General features: G+C 40.1%; 1 protein-coding gene across 1 annotated transcript in view; it reads left to right on the forward strand.

The window, feature by feature from the left end:
* The first annotated feature begins 565 nt into the window (after window positions 1-565).
* The window catches only part of LOC118846152 (cytochrome P450 2J2-like), a 37,588-nt gene continuing 17,704 nt past the window's right edge, over window positions 566-20,449 (forward strand). The window contains exons 1-5 of the mRNA XM_036754396.1: window positions 566-982; window positions 3,805-3,967; window positions 10,104-10,253; window positions 12,248-12,408; window positions 14,184-14,360. Of these exons, the coding sequence (XP_036610291.1) occupies window positions 773-982; window positions 3,805-3,967; window positions 10,104-10,253; window positions 12,248-12,408; window positions 14,184-14,360 (861 nt within the window). The 5' untranslated portion in view covers window positions 566-772. The remainder of the gene's footprint in view (window positions 983-3,804; window positions 3,968-10,103; window positions 10,254-12,247; window positions 12,409-14,183; window positions 14,361-20,449) is intronic.

Here is a 20,449-nt window from a genome sequence, read left to right on the forward strand (position 1 = left end):
TAGAATTATAATTATCCCAATTTATTCCAAATCTATTGGAATTTAATTTTAATTATTCAAATAATGTTGAAATTATTTTATTCCATTCAAGTCCACAGACCCATTGAAATCTATCCATATACTCCTTGGGGAAGGGGGTCGAAGACTCCAGATTTAGAGCCCCTCTATGTTAGTTCTCAAGGCCATCAGGAGGCAGTTTATAATAGGGAGAAGAGTGCTGACTTGAAGCCAGCAGAGTCTGGTTCCAGTGAAGACTCTGAAACTTACACAGAGGTGTGGCACCTTGTCAGTTTCCTGGCCTCCCTGGACCTCAGCTTGCTGCTCTCCTAAACAAGGGGATGATGATGTGAGTCTCTTCCTGCCTCATGGATCTGGCCCTGTGATTTGGTCCCCACTGTGTGGGTCTGGTGGTGGGTGGAGCCTTCGTAGTTCACTCAGGCCACGTTGTCTCTCTGGTTCCCAGCAGAAAAGTCCAATAGTCTTTTCAGGGGGGAGGGGATGGTGGTGGGGTGTGTTTACTCCCAGGAGGCAGGCCCTGGTAGAGGGAAGAGGGCAGAGGGCTGGAGCACAGAGGGGAGGCTGGCATTCCCTGGAGCTCTCACTGCCTAGCCTATAAAGCCAGCACAGGCAGCAGCTCCAAGGGGACAAACAGAGCTTGAGCTTTGTCTCTCACGTGAACACCGTTCCTGGTGGCCCCATAGCTGCTGCTGTTGCTAAAGGAAGAAGAAGGAGGAGCTTGGCTTTTCTGGCCTTGGTGACAGAGTGGGGAAAGATGCAGCTCTCTCTGGGAAGCATTTTCCTTTCCCTTTGGGAAAGAGCCCCCCGGGAGACCCTCCTTCTCCTCTCTGCCGTCCTCCTCATCCTGGCACAGTATCTGCAGAGGAGGCGGCATCTCAACTATCCCCCTGGCCCTCCTGGGCTGCCTGTATTGGGTAACTTCTTACAGGTGGACTTTAAAAACCCCCAAATTTCCATGCAAAAGGTAAGGAGTGAGATGTAAGGGTGAGAATCCAACGGGTGTAAGCAGGGCATGGGAACTGGGGCTTTGGGAAATGTGCTGGATTGGGCAGCCACGAGCCTAGCCATCTGTCCCTGCTCTGGCCCTACTGGGAAGCAGCCTCTAACAATGAAAAAGACATCTGGTTTGGAGTTTAGAGGGCCTGGGTTCACGTCCCCTTCTAACCTGTGGGATCTGGAGAAAGTCATATGCTCATCAGTCTTGGGCTATGTCATTGCTGACATTGCAAGTCCAGATTGGATGGCCCCTTTTGACTCATTTTCTATGATTCAGAACCAATGAGATCATGATTGTAAAGTACTCTGCACAGTGACTGGCACACAGTAAGCAGTATATAAATGTCAGCTATTTATTGTTATTATCAAATGTCTATAAAGTGATAGATGAGCTCCTTGACAGACTGTCTTTTGTATCTTCAGCACTCAGCACCTGGCACATGGTAAGCACTTAATAAATGTCCATTAATAGAATGACTGGCACAAATTGCAGAGGCAGCCTCTGAGGTCCCTTCTAACTAGAATCAGAGGTACTTAACTGGGGTCATTGAATTTTAGTTAAAAACATTTTTTTCATCACTGCATTTTAATGTACTTGGATTCCTTTATAATCCTGCGTATTTTATTTTATGCATCTAAAAACTTTCTTCTCAGAAGGCACCCATGGGATTCAATAAATTAACAAAGGGATGATGACAACAACCACCACCACTACCACCACCACTACCACACACACACACACACACACACACACACACACACACACACACATGCACGCACAAATACACACTGGAAAGGTTAAGTACCCATGGTCCATCACACTTATTGTAAGACTTTGGACAAGCCACGTCAGGTCTCTGATGTTCACTGGCCTTATCAGTCAATTCTCAGTGATAGTATCATACTGCCAACATCCCAATAGAATCCCTTTAAATTAAGTTCACCAAACACTAAGAATGATGGTTTTTTGCCAATTATATCATGTTGCTGACTCATAATAGGCACAGTTTACTCAACCTCTGTATAAGGACTATTTCAATTTTCTGTCCTGCACCCCTCTAGCAGTCGTTTTGGTGAAACCAATAGACACTCACTCAGAATTGTGGTTTTAAATGCAAAGAAATGGGATTATAAAGGATACTCATTATAATGAAATGTAGTTATGGAAATACAAAGAGAAGAAAACCAAATTGTCAAGACCCAAATTTTTTTCATAACAAGTGTACATGTGAAATTGACTGCTGTATCTTAGTGTAAGATTTTAAATTCATCCCTTTTGAATTTCACATTTTTGCCCATTGAAATTTTTTGATTGACCTCATCTACCAGTTATGCTTCCCAACTAAGTGTTGATAGCAAATCAAATAAGCACCCCATCTGTGCCTTTATTTAAGTCATTGATAAAATGTTAGAGAGCAGAGGGACAAGCACACATCCAGGAGCAATCCACTGGATACCTCCTACCTGAGACATTCAAAGGTCAAATGCCTTACTGAGAGTCATACAACTGGCATGGGTCAGGGGTGGGACTTGAACCCAGGTCTTTATGATGCTGATGCTGGATCTCTATTCACTATCCCATGCTGCCACCCAGGTGAGATTGAGATAGCCCTTACACATTTGTAGAGAACATTGCATGCATTATCCCATTGGATCCTCAGTATATCCCTTTGAGATAGCTACTACATATGCAGAAACTAAATCTTGGCAAAGTTCAGTGACTGGTTCCAGGAAGGGATCAAAGGCAGGATCTGAACTCAGATCCTAATAGATTTCAAGTCTTAAGCCCTTGTCATATCCCATCCCTCACCTCAATTTGTTTTTTTCTTTTTGAAGTCTAAATATTCCCGGCTCCTGAATATAGTCATCATATGCTATCAACCTGGGATCCTTCACTGTCTGAGGTCTTTGAAAGAGGAGACCAACATTCTCAGTCCCTACCAAACTGTAATGGCTTCAGAGAAGAGTGTGGTGACAGACTCTAAGAGTGTCTGTGACCTGAGGAGAAGCCTTGCTAAGTTCAAAGAAGCTCAACCATCTGCTGAGTTTTGAAAGGACTTTGATGGGTGTCTGTGCAGGAAAGACAGAAGCAATCAATAACCAATTAACAAACATTTCATAAGTACCTGCTAGGTGCCAGGTACTATGCTAGGTGCTGGATATTGAGAAAACAAAAATAAAACTGACCATGCCCTCTGGGAGCTTGCATTCTACCCATTCCAATGAACTTACTAACGGTTCAAGTATGGACCTCTAAGTCTTTCCCACATATTAAACTCTCAGTTGTTCTTTGTCATATATTCCTAGCCCAGCATGCTGCCTTGAGCAGCCACTTCAGAGCCTGGAATATACTTGCTCCTCCCTTGAATCTTTTAGAATTCCCAGTTTCCATCAAAGCCAAGCTTTAAGGACCCTTCTCAAACAGGAAGTCATCCTAATACCTTCAAGGTGCTAGGGTTTGATGAATTCACTTAAAATTTCCTATGTATATATTTTGTATTTACTTACATATGCACAGATCATTTCCTTCCAAAATCAATTCCTGGAGGGAAGGAATTGTTTGGTATTTGTGACTGTCAGCATGGCTCCTAGCACAGGACTTGGGATATAGTTGGATGATTCAGTGTTGGAGTGAGCTGAATTGAATTCAGTGGAATTGGATCAGACTGAATGGAGTGGAATCCATTAGAATTGATGTTTAACATTGCTAGCATGTCATCTGATGACAGTATAGACTAAAATATCCTGAAAGGCAATGGAAATTTGCAATTCAAACTAACTCTTTTTCAGCTTGTCAAGAAATACGGAAATGTTTTCTGTATCCGTTGGGGCAACCTTACCTTTATGATGATAACTGGATTGCCACTGATCAAGGAGGTCCTGGTCAACCAAGACCAGGTGTTTATCGATCGTCCCCAATTTCCTATCCACTTATACATCATTAAAACACTTGGTGAGTTCTTTGAATTGTGATAAATACTTTTCATCTCCAGGATTCTTTGAATGATATCTTTTACTCCTGTACTTCATCACTCCTGAAGGACTCAACTCATTATATTAGTCTCGTGGCTAGAAGAAATATGACAGAAAATAATAGCTTTTGAAGTTTTCTTCCTTCATATCTGAGAGTGGGGGAAGAGGAATGGGACTGAAGTGGAGACCAGACAGAGTAATGAAGATGGTGAAGTTTAAATTCATTCCAGAGGAGCATCAGTTGAAGGAGCTTGATGTGTTTAACTCAGTTGGGGGGTGAAGAGAGGCATGATGACTCTCTTCAAGTATTCAAAGTCCTGTTAGTAGAAGAGGCATTAACTTGTTCTCCTTGGCCCCAGAACCAGCAGCAAAGGGTGAGAGTTGAAGAAGGGTATGATTTGGCTTGATGTTGGAAAAAAATTCCTAATGAGTAGAACTGTCCAAAAATGAAATGATTTCCCTTCAGAGGTGATAATTTCCCCCTCATTAGAGGTCTTCATGCTAAAGCTGTTCAGTATGTTTTGCTGGTGTTATTACCTGCGTACAAGTTGGACTGGAAGACCTCAGAGATTTCTTCCAGCTCTGAAGCTCTATGGGTTTATGATTGTGCTATTAGGCCCTTTGACACATATAATGGTGCAGGTGCCAGCAGAGCCACCTGCATTTGGAGGAATTCAGTGAAATCAAAGGCCCAGGTCAAAGTCTTTTTTTGTTTGTTTCTTTGGTTTTGCTTTAAACTTTTAAAATTTATTTTATTTTTAATTTGTGAAATCAAACACACATTTCTATAACACAGTACAATAAAAAGAGGATTGTGTCTTTCTCCATATGGCCTCTATAGTTAATTTAGGTATTTATAGGAGACAAAATAACTTATTTACTCAAAATCATTCTTAAAATAATATTGCTCTTACTGAATACTTTTCTTGGTTCTGCTCATTTCACTCTTCATTATTTCTTGGAAGTCTTTCCATGGTTTTGCAAGATCATGGAGCTCATCATTCCGTATAGCACAGTAATATTCCATCACAATCATATACCATAACGTCTTCAGCCCATTGATGGGTTTCCCTGCAATTTCCAGTTCTTTGCCACCACAAACAGAACATATAAGTTCTTTTCCTTTTCCCATAATCATCTTTGGAAATAGACCTAGCAGTGGTATTACTGGGTCAAAGGATATACATAGTTCAGTAAGTCTTTGGGCATGATTACAGATTGCTCTCAAATATGGTTGGATCGGTTCACAAAACCATTAATGATGAGTTAGTGTCCCAATTTTTTCCACATTCTCTCCAACAATGGTGGTCCTCCCCTTCAATAATTTTAGCCAGTATGGTAGGTGTAAAATGATATCTCAGGGTGGTTTTAATCTTCATTTCTCAATCAATAATGATTTACAGACTTTTTTCCTATGACTATAACTTGTTTTGATTTCTTCATTGGAAAACTGCCTGTTCAGCAAAACAATTTTGGGTAGTTTATTTGGGGTGGCATTGATTATATAAAGCATTTGGAGGTAAAATTCTCTTTGCTATTATATTGACCCAGCCTACCGATGAACAACGAAACTAGCCAATTATTTAAATCTTATTTTGTTTGTATAAAAAGTTTTTTAAATAATTTTGTTTTATATAATTCTTGGATTTCAGGGGGGCAGGTGGGCCCCCAGGTATTTTGTACTATCTATTCTTGTTGTTGTTGTTTGTCCTTCCTTCTTGAAGAGGTTCATGACATCAGGGAGGTCATGACATACAAGTGAATTTGTCTTCAGTGATGTAGTGCTGTACAGTCACCAGCCTCACTTTCTCCTCCAGAGCCATCTGGGTCCAGTAGTGAGATATAGATGAGGATGACTGGAGATGGCCCAAGATACAGTGGGAGACACTGGCCTTTTTAACAATTCTCAGTTTGACTGAGGCAATGCCCATTTAGTAATTAAGGTGAGGTAAAAAAAATGAGACAGAGAATGATATGTTTACCTAGGCAAATAAAAAGAAAAAAAGTCAATTTGAGAGGGGAAGACCCTCAGGGTTTCTGGCCAAAACAGAAATGCTTGGTATTTACATTCACTCTGAGCCAATCAGGGCCCAAACAATGACCAAGTGGGGTTTGGGCTGGGTTAGAGTTATTTTACATAGGGTATTTGTTTTACCATCTCTTCTTGCAGAGTTTTGTATGTGATATATGCGAAGGCTGATGATTAATGTGGATTTACTTTAAATCTTACTACTTTGCTAAAGTTATTAATTGTTTCACCTAAGGTCTTAGTTGACCCTTTGGCATTTGCCATTTATAGCATCATCTCATCTGCAAAAAGAGATGGTTTTATTACCTCATTGCCTATTCTGATCCATTCCAGTTCTTTTTCTTCTCTTATTGCTACTGCTAGGATTTCCAATACAATACTGAATAAGACTGGTGACAGTGGGCATTCTTCTTCCATACCTCATCTTATTGGGAAGGCCTCTATAGGGTATTCCTAAAGTCTGGACACATAGGCAAAAATGCATGTTTTCAAGAAATGAAATGATTGAAATTTTCAACATTTTATTTAATTGGAATATTAACAAATAACATCTTCACATTCAAATAAGATCACATGATTACATATTCACATTCTAAGAGTGAATATGCTAAAATTGATGGCAATGTGGAGTTATTGAGTTACTGCATCGAGTTCACGTGAATCTTGCAAAGCGCTTCAACCTTTGCATCACAAATGATGGAAATCATATTGAAGATGACATTTGTTAATATTCCAATTAAATAAAATGTTGTAGAAAATTTCAATCATTTCATTTCTGGAAAACATGCTTTTTGCCTATGTGTCCAGACTTTAGGAACACTCTATAGCTTATCCCCATTCCAAACGATGCTTGCTGATGGTTTTAAATAAATACTTTTTATCAATTTAAGGAAAAATCCAGCTATACCAATACATCAAATATTTTAATAGAAATGAGTGCTGCACTTTATCAAGAGTATTATCTGCATCTATTGATATGATCATATGATATTTTTACTTTTATTGTTGATATAATCAATTATGTTAATAGTTTTCTTTATGTTAAACCATTCTTGCATTCCTAGTTCAAATCCCACCTGACCATGATTTAAAATCTCTGTAATATATTGATATAATTTTTAGTTAGAATTTTATTTAGGATTTTTGCATCCATATTCATTAATGAAATGGGTCTACAATTTCCTTTTTCTGGTTTAGGTGTCAGTATCATATTTGTATACAGAGAAGCAGGGTGATGGGAGTACATGGGAACAAAGATGAAGAAATTATCATGGATTAGAGATACCTATTCATCTATTATTGAGAGGAGAGGAGGAGTATTAATGCTACAATGACTTAAGGAATGAAGGCATGGAACTAAAACGCATGAAAGAATATCTTCAAAAAATAGGAGGCTTAGACATTTGCCTTAAGTTTGGCTTGGGAGTGGAGGAGAGAAGACAAAGGCTTTGAAAAGTCACTGTAATGACTTTGATAGGGAGTCATTAGGGTAGAGTAGAAGGACTGGCTAGGCATAGTAAGCCCCAATTAGAGTTAAGTACTGTCACAATGGATCCTTCCGGTTTGGACATTCTAGGGTCTGTGATTCTTTACCACATTATTGATGGCCCCTCAGCCAGTCTCTATCTGTCACATATCATGTTTGTGTCCCCACACATTAGCCAAACAAGCTTAGGCACTATTTCCCAAACCCATCTCCCCAACCTGAGCGGAATCACAGAATCACAGATTTACAGCTTAGAGGCCATCCATCCACTCCAAACCCTCACCCCCATTTTACAGATGAGGTCACTGAAACTGAAAGCTTATGAATATCAGAGTCACAATTTAAACCTGGGTCATCTTAACTCCAAGACCAAAATTCCAGCTTATGAACCATGCCTGTACTCCACACTATGCCCTTCATTTGGAATATTCTCCTTTCCCCCTCTTAGCCTAGTGAAATTGTATAAGAACCAATTCACATACTTAACTTCTTCATGAAGCTTTTCCTTGACAATAATAGATTCTCCTGTGTCTGATATCAAGGAATTTGGTACTAATCTTGAACTTATTTATTAATTCATAATAATGATCCATACTAGTGCTTAGCACAGTGTCCAAGACATAATAATAAAGGTTGGTTGACTGACATTTATGCATTTATGGAGGAGTTTCTGGCTTACTATTCCAAGAAGATGGACGTTTAAATTCGATTAGAGCTCAGACAGTCTAACATGGCCTATATCTATATCATCACTTAATGCAAGACTTAGCACATCTTCATTTTCTAAAAACAGTTTGTTGAATGAATGAGTGAAAGGACTCAGGGTGCATACTTTGACATTTGAGAGAATCATGGGCTCTCAGAGGCATAAGGAACCTTAGTAGTTGCCCAAGACTGCCTGGATCTGAATTGGAATCCCGTCTAAATATTCCAAACAAATGGTAATCTAGACTCTGCTTGAAGACCTCTATGAATGGGGAACCCACCATCTTTCAAAGAAGCCCATGATACTCTAGGGCAATTCTAACTGGTCAGAACTTTGATTTTCCCTCCAACTTCAGTTCTCCTCATTATGTCTTTCACTGATTTCTCCTACTTTTGCCCTTGGGGACCAAGCAGAAAAAGCTAATCTCTCTTCCACATGACACCATGGGGCAATTCTAACTGGTCAGAACTTTGCCCTTCCCTCCAACTTCAGTTCTCCTCATTATGTCTTTCACTGATTGCCCCTACTTTGGCCCTTGGGGACCAAGCAGAAAAAGCTAATCTCTCTTCCACATGACACCATCAATACATTTCTGCTGACTTTCTGCTAGCTCCTCTTCGCTCTTTTTATCTTAACAATAAATAATGACTCACTGCAGGTTATTGAGGGAATATATGAAATCTCCAACCACTGTGAGTTCCCATGGTTCTCTTGGCCCAGACACACCTTTCTGCTTCTTTCCTTTTTTGTTTTGTTAAGGGTACCAGCATTTTTAACATCCTTTCACTCTTGTAAACTGCCTCTCTCTGTTATTTGATCTTTTCTAATATGCTGGTGACACAGGACTCTTGTGACATGGGAAAACCAGCCATTCACAAATCAGTTCAACAAGGAGATATTCTGCCTTTGAGTCAGGAAGGTGAAGACATCTCAGTTTGGGCCCCCACAGGCCTGAGCTGAATAAGGGACTGTGGTGACTATGTCATTCCAAAAGGCCTTTCTTGTCTAAAAGTAGGGCCTTCACAGGATGTACATAAGAAGCCAGTCTTAGAGTAGAAAGCATACTCTTATGAGAGAGCAAGAAGTAATAGAATGACCAGAGACTCTAGAGACTCAGGGTCTCACTTTGAATCTCATCTCTGCCATGTTTTACTTGTGTGACCTTGGGTTAGTCCCTTACCTTCTGTGGGCCTCAGTTCTCAAGTTCTTCAAGCAAGACACTTCTTGGGAAAGGAGTATCTCAAGGTCCATCTTCTACCCCCCATTCTTGGGTAGAGATAAATGGGGTTGACTGTTCAAGATTGCATTGTTAGCAAGGTGCAGGGGCCTTATCAGTTCCAGATAACATCAAGCATATCCAACACACATGGGTCAAGGGCATTACTGTCCTGCCTGGACCATGACACTGATAAAGTCAACAAGGGTCACATGAGATGATTTAGACCACTCAAAGTAGAACTGGCCATCCAGATTAGGACTTGGGCTCCTGCCCAATCCTTAGCTGTCTTCTCCAAAGCAGAAACTCAGCCAGCAGTCACTCATCTCTGACTGAGGAAAGCAGAAGCTCATATTTACGTACTCCAAGATATATGGTCTAATTATAGACCCTCAGAACCTCTGAGCCTTGACATCTCCCTTTGTCTTTAGGACTTCTCAGTATTTTCTGTGCCCTACAGTCAAACGTTGAGTGTATTTCCCCAATGGTGTATGAGTTCCTTGGAAGCAGGAACTAGAGCCCTTACTATTTGTATACCCAGTGCAGTGTTTGGCACATAGTAGGTATTTTTTTAAAGTGCCTGTTCAATAAAATTCCATTGCTGATAGAAGGAATAATCACATTAGTAAAATTACAGATCTTTTGAAATATTTATATAAAATATTTTATTATTATTTAGGCTTAATAATGTCTAATGGCCAAGAGTGGAGACAGCAAAGAAGATTTGCCCTAATGACACTAAGGAACTTTGGTTTGGGAAAGAAGACCCTGGAAGACCGGATCCGGGAGGAGGCCAGGTATCTCACTGAGGCTATAAGGGAAGAAAAAGGTGAGCACTGGTCAGGCAGAGATAATTTCAATTGCTTCTGATTGTCCTCTTGGTGAAAGGATCATTAAAAAGAATCTATAACTGAGTATGTGAGGACCAGGGAAAGAGAAGACATCCCTGGACCAGAGATAGACAAAATGTCCCTGCCTCCAACCCCTGGGAAGGTCTATAAAGACCCCGCATTGTCCTCTGGGTGTATATGAGGCAGTAAGAAAAGAAAGGAGCCCTTGATGGTACATCCTCTTGAATGCCATTATCATTATTTTCTGCCATCAACACATAGACCCTACATGTGTCAGTTCTTCAAATGCCAGACATGGAGTCCTGCCTTGGCTGTTCACTCCAGGAACTCCCTATGCATATACGTGTACATGGGCCTCTGCCTTTATTCTCTCCTGCTGACTTCTCCAACTCTTTTTTCTTCCTAATCATCCTTCTTCCTATCTACTTACTGAATCACCTATTTCCTTTTCTAGGTACCTTCTCTCTCATTCCTTGCCTTCTTCTTTTCTCTTTTGCCTTGTTCTCCTCTTTCTACTCCTCAGAATAAACACACACACATGCATGTACATATGTATACATACTACTATCTTCAATTTTTAATTTTGACTTTTTAAATTAATCATTTATTTTCTTTTCATCTTTTTTCTTCCTCTCACTGGAAAAAACCAAACCCTAGTAACAAATACATATAGTCAAGCAAAATAAATTCTTACATTGGCCATGCCCGGAAACATATATTGCATTGTGTAACCTAAGTCCATCACCTGCCTGTGAGTAGGTGGGTAGCAGGTATCATCATTGGTAGCCTAGAATGTTGTTGATATCGCATAGATCCAAGTTCATAAGTTTGTACAAGTTATATTTCTTTCATGACATTGTTAATGCAAACATTTATTCTTCTCTTCTTCCTCCTCTTTCTATGCTTCTTTTTTTCCATCTCTTCCTCCTCCCATCCTCCTCCACTCCCCCTTTCTTCTCCTCCTCCATTGTTTCCTCTTATTATTATAGATTTGGGGTAAGACTGAACCTTGGAACCCATCAATCCAACCTTCCCTCCCATTGTGCAGATGAAAATACTGAGTAGAGCAGTTAAGTGACTTGCCCAAGTTTACACAGTCAATCAATATGTATATACCATGTGCCTAGTATATTCTAGGCACTGTGCTAAATCCTAGGCATATAAAGAAAGGAAAAAGAAAGCCCCTGTCCTCAATTTGCTCCTAGTCTAAGGCGGGAGACAACATGTAAACAGCTATGTACAAACACAATCCCAACAGGAGGAACTGGAAATAATCAACAGTGGGAAGGCACTAGAACTAAGGTCACCTAGCAAGTAAATGTCTGAGGTAGTTTGGGTCTTCCTGCCCCTAGATCTATTTCCTTACACACTTACCTTCTACTGGCTTCTTTCCTTATTCATCTCCTCATATCTTTTTTTTCATCCCAGTATCTCCAGTCATCATTTCAGCTCTACTGATCACATGTGCACAAGTAGCCCACAGGTGTATGCAGTAATGGGTGTATGCACACATTTTTTGACACATACGTGTGTGTGCCCACTCCCATTACACGGAGAGACACACTTTTGTGAATCCATGCACATGATATATCACATATAGAATCATGGATAGAGGCCAGAAGAGCTCTCAGAGGTCATCTAATCCAAGCCCCTCATTTTACTGATGTATAATACATGGTGGCAAAATCAGAAAAATAACTTGCCCAAAGCCATAGGTAACCTATGTTGAAACAAAATGCGTTAATGAAATCCCAAGTCTTGACTAAACATTAAAAAGTGAGTGTGTTCTTTTCCTTTTCTCTATCTAAGCAGTAGCTGGTCAGGGACAATAATAATAAAGCAGATGTGTGCTGGGGGTGGGGAGGTGAGGAAAAAATGTTGAGGAAAAAAAGGTAGAAAATTCTGCTGGTTTCCTTCAAAGAACATGAGTGAAATAAAGAGGAGTCTGTTCCCTTTCTCTTCTGGTCAACAGGACAGCCCTTTAACCCCCACTTTCTGTTCAACAATGCTGTTTCTAACATCATCTGCTCCATTACTTTTGGACATCGCTTTGACTACCATGATTCTCAGTTTCGGCAACTGTTGAAGAGTTTGGATGATGTCATGGTCCTTGAAGCCAGATGGGAGTGCCAGGTAACAGACCATCTCTTCCTAGGCAGGGCAAGATCAGCCTCTATTTGACTCTGTACTTCCTCCGTGAAAAGAAGCATGGCTGTGAGAGACTGGCAGGAGCTAAGTCAGCTTGTGAGTGACTTCCTCTGAGCAGTAAAAAAAGATTCAAAAGGGGAGAGGAAAAAACAAGATTTTTATAAACATTGACATGGAAGAACATGCTTGGGGTACCAATGTTTTTCTAGGACACCTCCAAACAATGGGAAACAAATTTCTATACAGTTTGAAAGTTTTTCTAAGATCTTTACCAAGATTATGAATTTACAAACGTTTATTAAGCACCTACTGTGTGCCAAGTACTGTGCTAGGAGATGAGGATACAGTGACAAAAATGACAGCCCCTGACCTTGGGTAGTTAATATTCTGTAGAAGGAGATAACATGCCCTCAACTGAGTGTAAGTGCAAAGAAATAAATACAATGAGAAAAGTTTTAGTATTAGGTGCATTAGAAGGCATGAGGACCAGGAAAGGCTTCATGTAGAAGCTGTCTCTTGAGAAAAGTTTAAGGGAAACCAGGAATTTTATCATCACCTCTAGAGGGCAAGGGGGGGAGGGGAGAGGAGAGGGAAAAGAGTGGGAAGGAGGAAGGCAGGGAGGTTCAGAGACAAACACAAAAGACACAGACAGACAGCTAGAGAAACAGGATGAGAGAGACAGATAGAAAGAAGAGACACAATCAGAGAGACATGGATTCAAGCGCTTACGTTTAAGGTTTCTAAACAGCTTTTAGCTCCCACTTCAGTGCCTTTGCACTGGCTGTCCCTCATGCCAGAAATGCTCTCCCTTCCCACCTCTACCTCTTGGCTTCCTTCAGGAATCAGCTCAATTTCACCTTCTACTGCAGGATGTCTTTCTCAGTCCCTCCAGCTGCTAGCACCTTCCCCTCTGAGACTGCCTTTCAGCCACTCTGCTTATATCTTGCATGTACTGGTATCTCTCCCACTACAATGTTTGAGGACAGGGACTGGCACTTTTTACCCTTTCTATGTTTAGTTAGTCCTTATGACAGTGCCTGGCACATAGTAAGTGCTTATTAAATACTTGTTTATTGACTGATTTCTTTAGATCCTCACAATGACCTTTGAGAAAGTTGCTATCATTACCCTCATTTTACAGATAAGGAAACTGAGGCTGAGAGAAATTGATGATTTCTCCCACAGCTAATAAGGGTCTGAGGCAGAATTCTAACTCGGGTCTTCCTGAATCTGACTCTATCTGGCTCATGATTTCACTTAACTCCTCAGGAGTCTAGCTTTGGAAGAAAATGATGGAAAATGACTAACATTAGGTCTCATTTCCCTAAGAGGAACAAAATGGAAATTCAACAGAAGGGAATTCTTTAGAGCTAACAGGGGCTTATTTAAGGGCCCAAGTGCTATCAGTTTCCCTAGAAAGAATCTCTCCCCTCCTTCTCTGCAGTTTGTGAGGCTGCCTACACTGGTGACATCTCAAAAGAGTTATTTAGCACACCAGGACATGGCCAAGGAAGGGGTTTGTGTATGAAACAAAGATGGCTGGATGCCAGCCTGAGTGCTGGGAGAACAAGAATATGAGGATAGACAGAGGGTACAGGGAGGGTGGGTTTCAGGAGTGGTTAGACACAGAATTAGGGTAAATTCCATGATATAAAAAAGTCAGGAACTCTGGCCTGACTTGTGGTGAGGAAGATGAAGAGATGGGGCAGCCTAAGAGGAACTAACACTCATCCCTCCTCCCTGTCCTCTTTTATATTTAGCTCTTCAACATGTTTCCTTCAATAATGAAATTCCTGCCAGGACCTCACCAGAAATTCTTTAGAGAATGGAGGAAGCTAGAGTCTTTTGTAAAAGGTGTGATCAAACAACATAAGGAAGACCTAAACCCAGAGGAGACCCGGGACTTTATTGATGCTTACCTGAAGGAGCTGTCCAAGGTAATGCAGATAACACAGAAAGTGTGCATTTTGTGTTTACCACCTCCCAAAGTGCAGAGTTTGGGGAATAAGTGTGTTAAAATGTTCCATCTGCCTCATAATGTAAATATCTTCCTTCGATGATCATCCTTGGATTTAAAGAGCTTGGTAATGGAAAGCTCACTATTTTTTATTTAGTACTGGAAGGGACCATAGGGCTCATTGAGTTTAACCCCCTGATTATATAAAGTGGAAACTCAGGTAAAGAGAGGTTAATTGATTTGTTCCAGTCACACGACTATTAGGAAACTGAGGCTGGATTTGAACACTGCTCTTTCTGTCTCCAAGTCGAATATCCTTTTCATTAGAACCTCTTTTGACAGAGAGTAAGTCTTGGCCCTGATATTTCATTCCTATGAATTTATCTCTCTGCACCTCACTTTTCTTATCCATACTCTATCTACCCTAACTCTCTCCAGAATTATTGCCTGTATATTCACAATACTATAAAAATACGTTAAATTATCAATTTTATATCCACAATCAAAATACAACCACCTTTAGGAATATGTGCAATAGTCAAACATGTGGGGAGCCTTGCAGCCCATGTCACCTCTGAGTACTATAAATTCAGGTTAAATGCAATTTAGACATACTTAACAAAATAAATAAAAAATACATTAGAACACAGATAACGTAAGTCAATATGTAGCCCTCAGGGATCCTTACATATGGTTTATTGGGTACATTTCATTTTTAGTTTCACACCATTGGAGTTCCGTTCCCAATTCGAGATTGTGTCATCATGCCCTGTATAGTTCAATACTGCCAAACCTCTATTTGAAATCCACATCCTGAATTCATCAGCCACATTTACCTGGAAACAAGTCATTTCTCTAAGTCTGAGGACCTTCATTAGGAAAATGGGTAGGATATTATTGGCACTACCTACCTACATCACAGGATTATGGGAAAAGCAATTGACAAATTGTAAAGCATTTCAATATGATTGGTTGTCTTTTTATTAAAAGAATGAATCAATTGTGGTAGAATATGTACCCAACCTGGGAAAAGAATAATTCTAGGAAATGACAACAAAACTACTGCTTAGGTGCCTATGGTACTTCAAGGCTTCCCCTCTCCAAGCAGTGCCATGAGGTATCTATCACAGGCATTATCAACATTTCCCAGATAAGGAAACTGAAACCATAAGAGATTAAAGGATTTGGCCCAACAATCATGGAGCCTGGGCATATGAATCCTACTCTTTTGATTTAGGGCTCTATTTTAAGAGCATGAAATAGGTGAGGGATGAATCTAGAACTAAAGGTAGGTCGTCAAGCAGGGCAGAGCTAATATGGTGGAGTTAACATAGGGACTGGCCAGTACTCTCCTCCAGAACCCTCCAAATACCTTTAAAAATGACTCTAAACACATTCTAGAGCAGCAGAACCCATAAAAAGATGGAGTGAAATTAATTTCCAAAGCAAGACAACTTACAAGGTAAGCATGAAAGGTCTGTTGCACCAGGCTGAGAGAGGAGTGCAGTGCAGTGCAGCACAGACCAGGACCCAGCAAAGCCAAAACAGGCCTTGGGGCAACTGAATTTCTGGCAGCTGTGGCAATTTACAGACCTTTCTGCCCACAGACACCAGGGACAAGTTCAAAGGTCATGCCGGGGTGGGAGTGGAGCACAGTCCAACGCAGGCTACTCCACCACAGCCTGGCCCCAGTAGTCCAGGAGCAGGCCTTGGCAGTGATTGAATTAGTAGAGGAAGCTGAGGCCATGGCCACAGTCACAGTGTCTACTTCCAGGGCTTCCAGCCCACAAATGGTAAGGGGGTCAAACAGTAGGTAAGAGGGAGATTATAGGGGTCTCTTTGTTAGCACTGAGGCAGGACTCTTGCATTGCTCACACTTGGATGAGATCGTAGCACTGGGTGGCCATCCTAGGTTGAGGAGGAGCATTAGCATAGCAGAGTTTGTGGCAGCAGTAGAGAGGAAACCCTTCTCACAGTGCCAGGGCAAAAAGGGGTGTTTGTGGTCACTTTCAGACAGAAGCACAGGCCAGGAGAGAAGTAAACACCTTTCCTTAGTTCATACCATTTTGGAAGAACTGAAAACTTACAGGTCCCCAGAAGTATCTCTGAAAACAGCTGCACAAAACCCCTGAAGCTAGGGACAGTGTGCCCTCCACCCTGGAAGTAGAGTCCCATTTTAAGAAACAGTTAAAAGTCAAGTAATAGCCTACCAAAATGAGCAAAGAACAGGAAAAAAGACTCTGACTATAGAAAGCTATTATGGGGACAGGGAAGATCAAAGCATACACTCAGAAGACAGCAAAGTCCAAGCTCCTACATCCAAAGCCTCTAAGAAAGAAAATAAGGAAGTTCATCCAGGCAACTACACTGCCATGGCTGGAGCATGGGACTTGTTGTCAGAAACCCCAGGCTCAAATGTGATCTCACACACTAGCTGTGTGATGCAGAGAAAGTCACGAAATCTCTCTTTACTTCAGCTTTCTCAATCCGAAAATTGGGATAATAATAGGTTTTATCTCAGAGGCTTGTTGTGATTATCAAAGGAAATTCTATTAGTGAAACCCTTATCATGGCGTTTGGTACATGGTAGGTACAGTATTCAAATGCTAGCTATCATTATTCTCCATTTTACAACCAGCTTCATTCCTGCCAGAAGAAGAAATATCAGCAGCTCCCAACAGGCATGTAGATAGGTCTTTAGTAGAGGAGAAATGAAAATAATGAGAATGATAATAAGGAGAAGGAAAAGAAAGATAAAGGAAATGAGGTGGAAGAGGAGGGGAAGATTCGAAAGAGAGAAAGTGAAGGAGGAAGAGAGAGAAAAGGAGAAGGAAAAAAGAAAGAGCAGAAGGAGGAAGAGAAAGAATTGAATACAAACAAATATAGACTTTTTATGATTCTAGCACACTAAGGCACCAGCACACATCCTGGTCAGATGATAGAAAAATCCCTTGGTCTCGAAATCACTTTCGAAAAAGGTGGCACCCATGCCAGTTCTTTTCAGTGTGTAGTACTGGTGGGGGCACAGTTGGAAATGGGAGTGCATGCACACAGAGCTGAGCAGTGGCATGGTGTAGCAAAGACTGGCAGATTTTGGTCAGGGGCCAGGATTCATGGGCCAGTTCCATCATTTATTAGTACTGTGACTCCGGGCAATTCACCCATGCTCTCTGAGCTTCAGTTTTCTCACCTGTTAAAACACAGATCCTACATAGCTGCATGGGTTTGGTGAGAAAAGTACTCACAGTAAGCCTCCCAACCCAAGAGAAATTGGAGCTCTCACAGGTGGAACCAAGATGGCATAAAAAAGGCAGAAAGCCCCCAGTTTCCCTGGAAATAACTTTAAATCAAGCAACAAAACAAATTCTGGTGTGACAAAATCCACAAAAGGAATGTTTCAAACACCTTTCCAGGCCAAAATAACTTAGAAGGATTACAGGACAGACCTTTCTCACTTGGGTCAAATGGGACCACTGTAAGGGCAAGGCAGTGGGAAGTCCTAGCCCCAGCACAGCTCAGCAGGCTAGTGGCACTGCAGGCAGGCTGTGAGGCCTGTACCCAGGATGTAACAAGTGAGCTGCAAGCCCCTAAAGTCTGGTCAAAAGGTATTAATAAGGTAGACACTTCCAGTGCCACTGCTGACAGCCCTCCTCCCCCAAGCTCCACGCAACAGGCCTCTAGCACAAGAAGCTTGGGATCATGTCACCTGTGCCCCAGGAGTAGAGTTCCGCTTTGAATAATTACAATATAGGCTTAAAAAGCAAAAATTAAAAAAAAAGTCTGGCCATAGATAGCTACAGTGGCAACGTGGAAAATCAAAACAAACTCAAAACAGGACAACAATGTCAAAATGCTGAGAAGGGCAGAAACAATTCAATTATCAAGGAGTCACAGTCAGGATTACACAGGATTTAGCAGCTTCTGCATTGAAGGATCATAGGACTTGGAATATGATATTCTGGAAGGCAAAGGTGCTTGTATTACAACAAAGAATTAACTACTGAGCAAAACTGGGCATAATCTTTCAAAAGAAAAAATGGACATTCAGGGAAAGAGGGGACTTCCAAATATTCCTGATGAAAAGACCAGAGTAAAACAGAAAAATTGATTTTTAAATACAAGATTCAAGAAAAGCATAAAAAGGTAGACAAGAAAGGAAAAAAAAAACATTTCATTCAATAAGGTTAAACTGTTTACATCCCTACATAGGCAGATGATACTTTCAACTGTTAAGAATGGTATCTCTATCAGAGCAGTTAGGAATGTACATAGACAGAGAGTGTGGGTATAAGTTGACTTATGGGATGATATAAAAAAAACCTAATGGATAAAAAAGAGGATTGCACTGGGACAAGAGGGAATAGAGAGGCAGAATGGAGCAAGTTACATCACATGAAAAAGTGCAAAAGATTGATTATAGTGGAGGGAAAGAAGGGAGGGAAGAACATTGTTTGAAACTTACTCTCATCTGATTTGGCTCAAAGAGGGAATAAAATACACACTCAGTTGGGTATAGAAATCTATCTTACCATATAGGGAAGGAGGAGGGGAGGGGGACAAGAAGAAGTGGTACTGATAGAAGGAAGTCACACTGAGGAAGGCAGAGGGCAGAAGCAAAACACTGTTGAGGAGGAAAAGGGTGAAAGGGGAGAGAGAAAAAAGTATAAACAGGGGGAAAATACACAGTTAGTAACCATAACTGTTAATATGAATAGGATAAACTCTCCCATAAAACAGAAGCAGATAGTAAAATGGATTACAACCCAGAATCCTACAAAATGTTATTTATAAGCAACACGTTTGAAGCATACACACACACACACACACACACACACACACACACACACACAGAGTAAATGTAAAAGGCTGAAGCAGAATATATAATGTTCCAGTTGAAGTTTAAGAAAAGCAGGAGTAACAACCAGGATTTCAGACAAAGCAAAAGCAAAAACTAAATTGAATTAAATGAGACAAGGAAGGAAACTACATCTTGCTAAAAGGTACCATAGAAAATGAATATCAATACTAAAAATGTATGTACCAAATGGTACAGCATCTACATTTTTTTAGAAGGAGAAGTTAAATGAGGATAAAATAAACAGTAAAACTATAGGAGTAGAGGACTTCAACATTACCCTCTCAGAACTAGAAATATCTAACCAAGAAAAAAATTAATGTGGTGAATAGAATTTTCAAAAAGTGAGATATGATAGATCTCTGGAGAAAATGAATGCAGATAGAAAATAATATACATTTTTCGCAGCTATAAGTGGCATCTACACAAAAACTGACCATGTATTAGGGTATAAAAACTTCAGAATTCAATGGAGAAAGGTAGAAATACTAAATGCTTCCTTTTTAGAATGTGAATGCAATAAAAATGCATTTATTAAAGGATCATAGAAAGATAGATTAAAAATCAATTGGAAACTAAATAATCTATTCCTAAAGTATGAGTGGATCAAAGAATGAATCATAGAAACAATCATTAATTTCAACAAATAAAATGATGATAATGAAACAACATACCAAAATCTATGGGTGCAACCAAAGCAGGACTTAGGGGAAAATTCATATCTTTAATTGCTTATATCAGTAAAGCAGAGGAAGAGAAGGTCAATGAATTGAATATGCAACTAAAAAAGCTGGACAAAAAAATAAATTTTAAATCCCCAAATGACACCAAACTGAAAATCCTGAAAATCAAAGGATAAGTTAAGAAAATTGAAAGTAAGAACATGAATAAATAAAACTAAGAGCTGGTTTTATGAAAAAGAAAAAAGAAATAGACAAAACATTAGTTGATTTGATTAAAAAAGAAAGAAAAAAACCAAATTACTGTTATCAAATTTAAAAGGGTTATTTTACCATCAAAGATAATGCAATTAAAGGAATAATTATGAGCTATTTTGCCCAAATGTCTGCCAATAAATCTCACAATCTCAGTGAAATATATAGTTACAAAAATATAAATTGCCTAGATTAAAAGATGAAAGAAAATTCTTAAATAATCCTATTTTAGGAAAAAATAATAGAAAAATCAATGGACTCTGTAAGAAAAAAATCTCC

Source organism: Trichosurus vulpecula, chromosome 4, assembly GCF_011100635.1.
Source record: "Trichosurus vulpecula isolate mTriVul1 chromosome 4, mTriVul1.pri, whole genome shotgun sequence".
In the NCBI taxonomy this organism is placed as follows: domain Eukaryota; kingdom Metazoa; phylum Chordata; class Mammalia; order Diprotodontia; family Phalangeridae; genus Trichosurus; species Trichosurus vulpecula.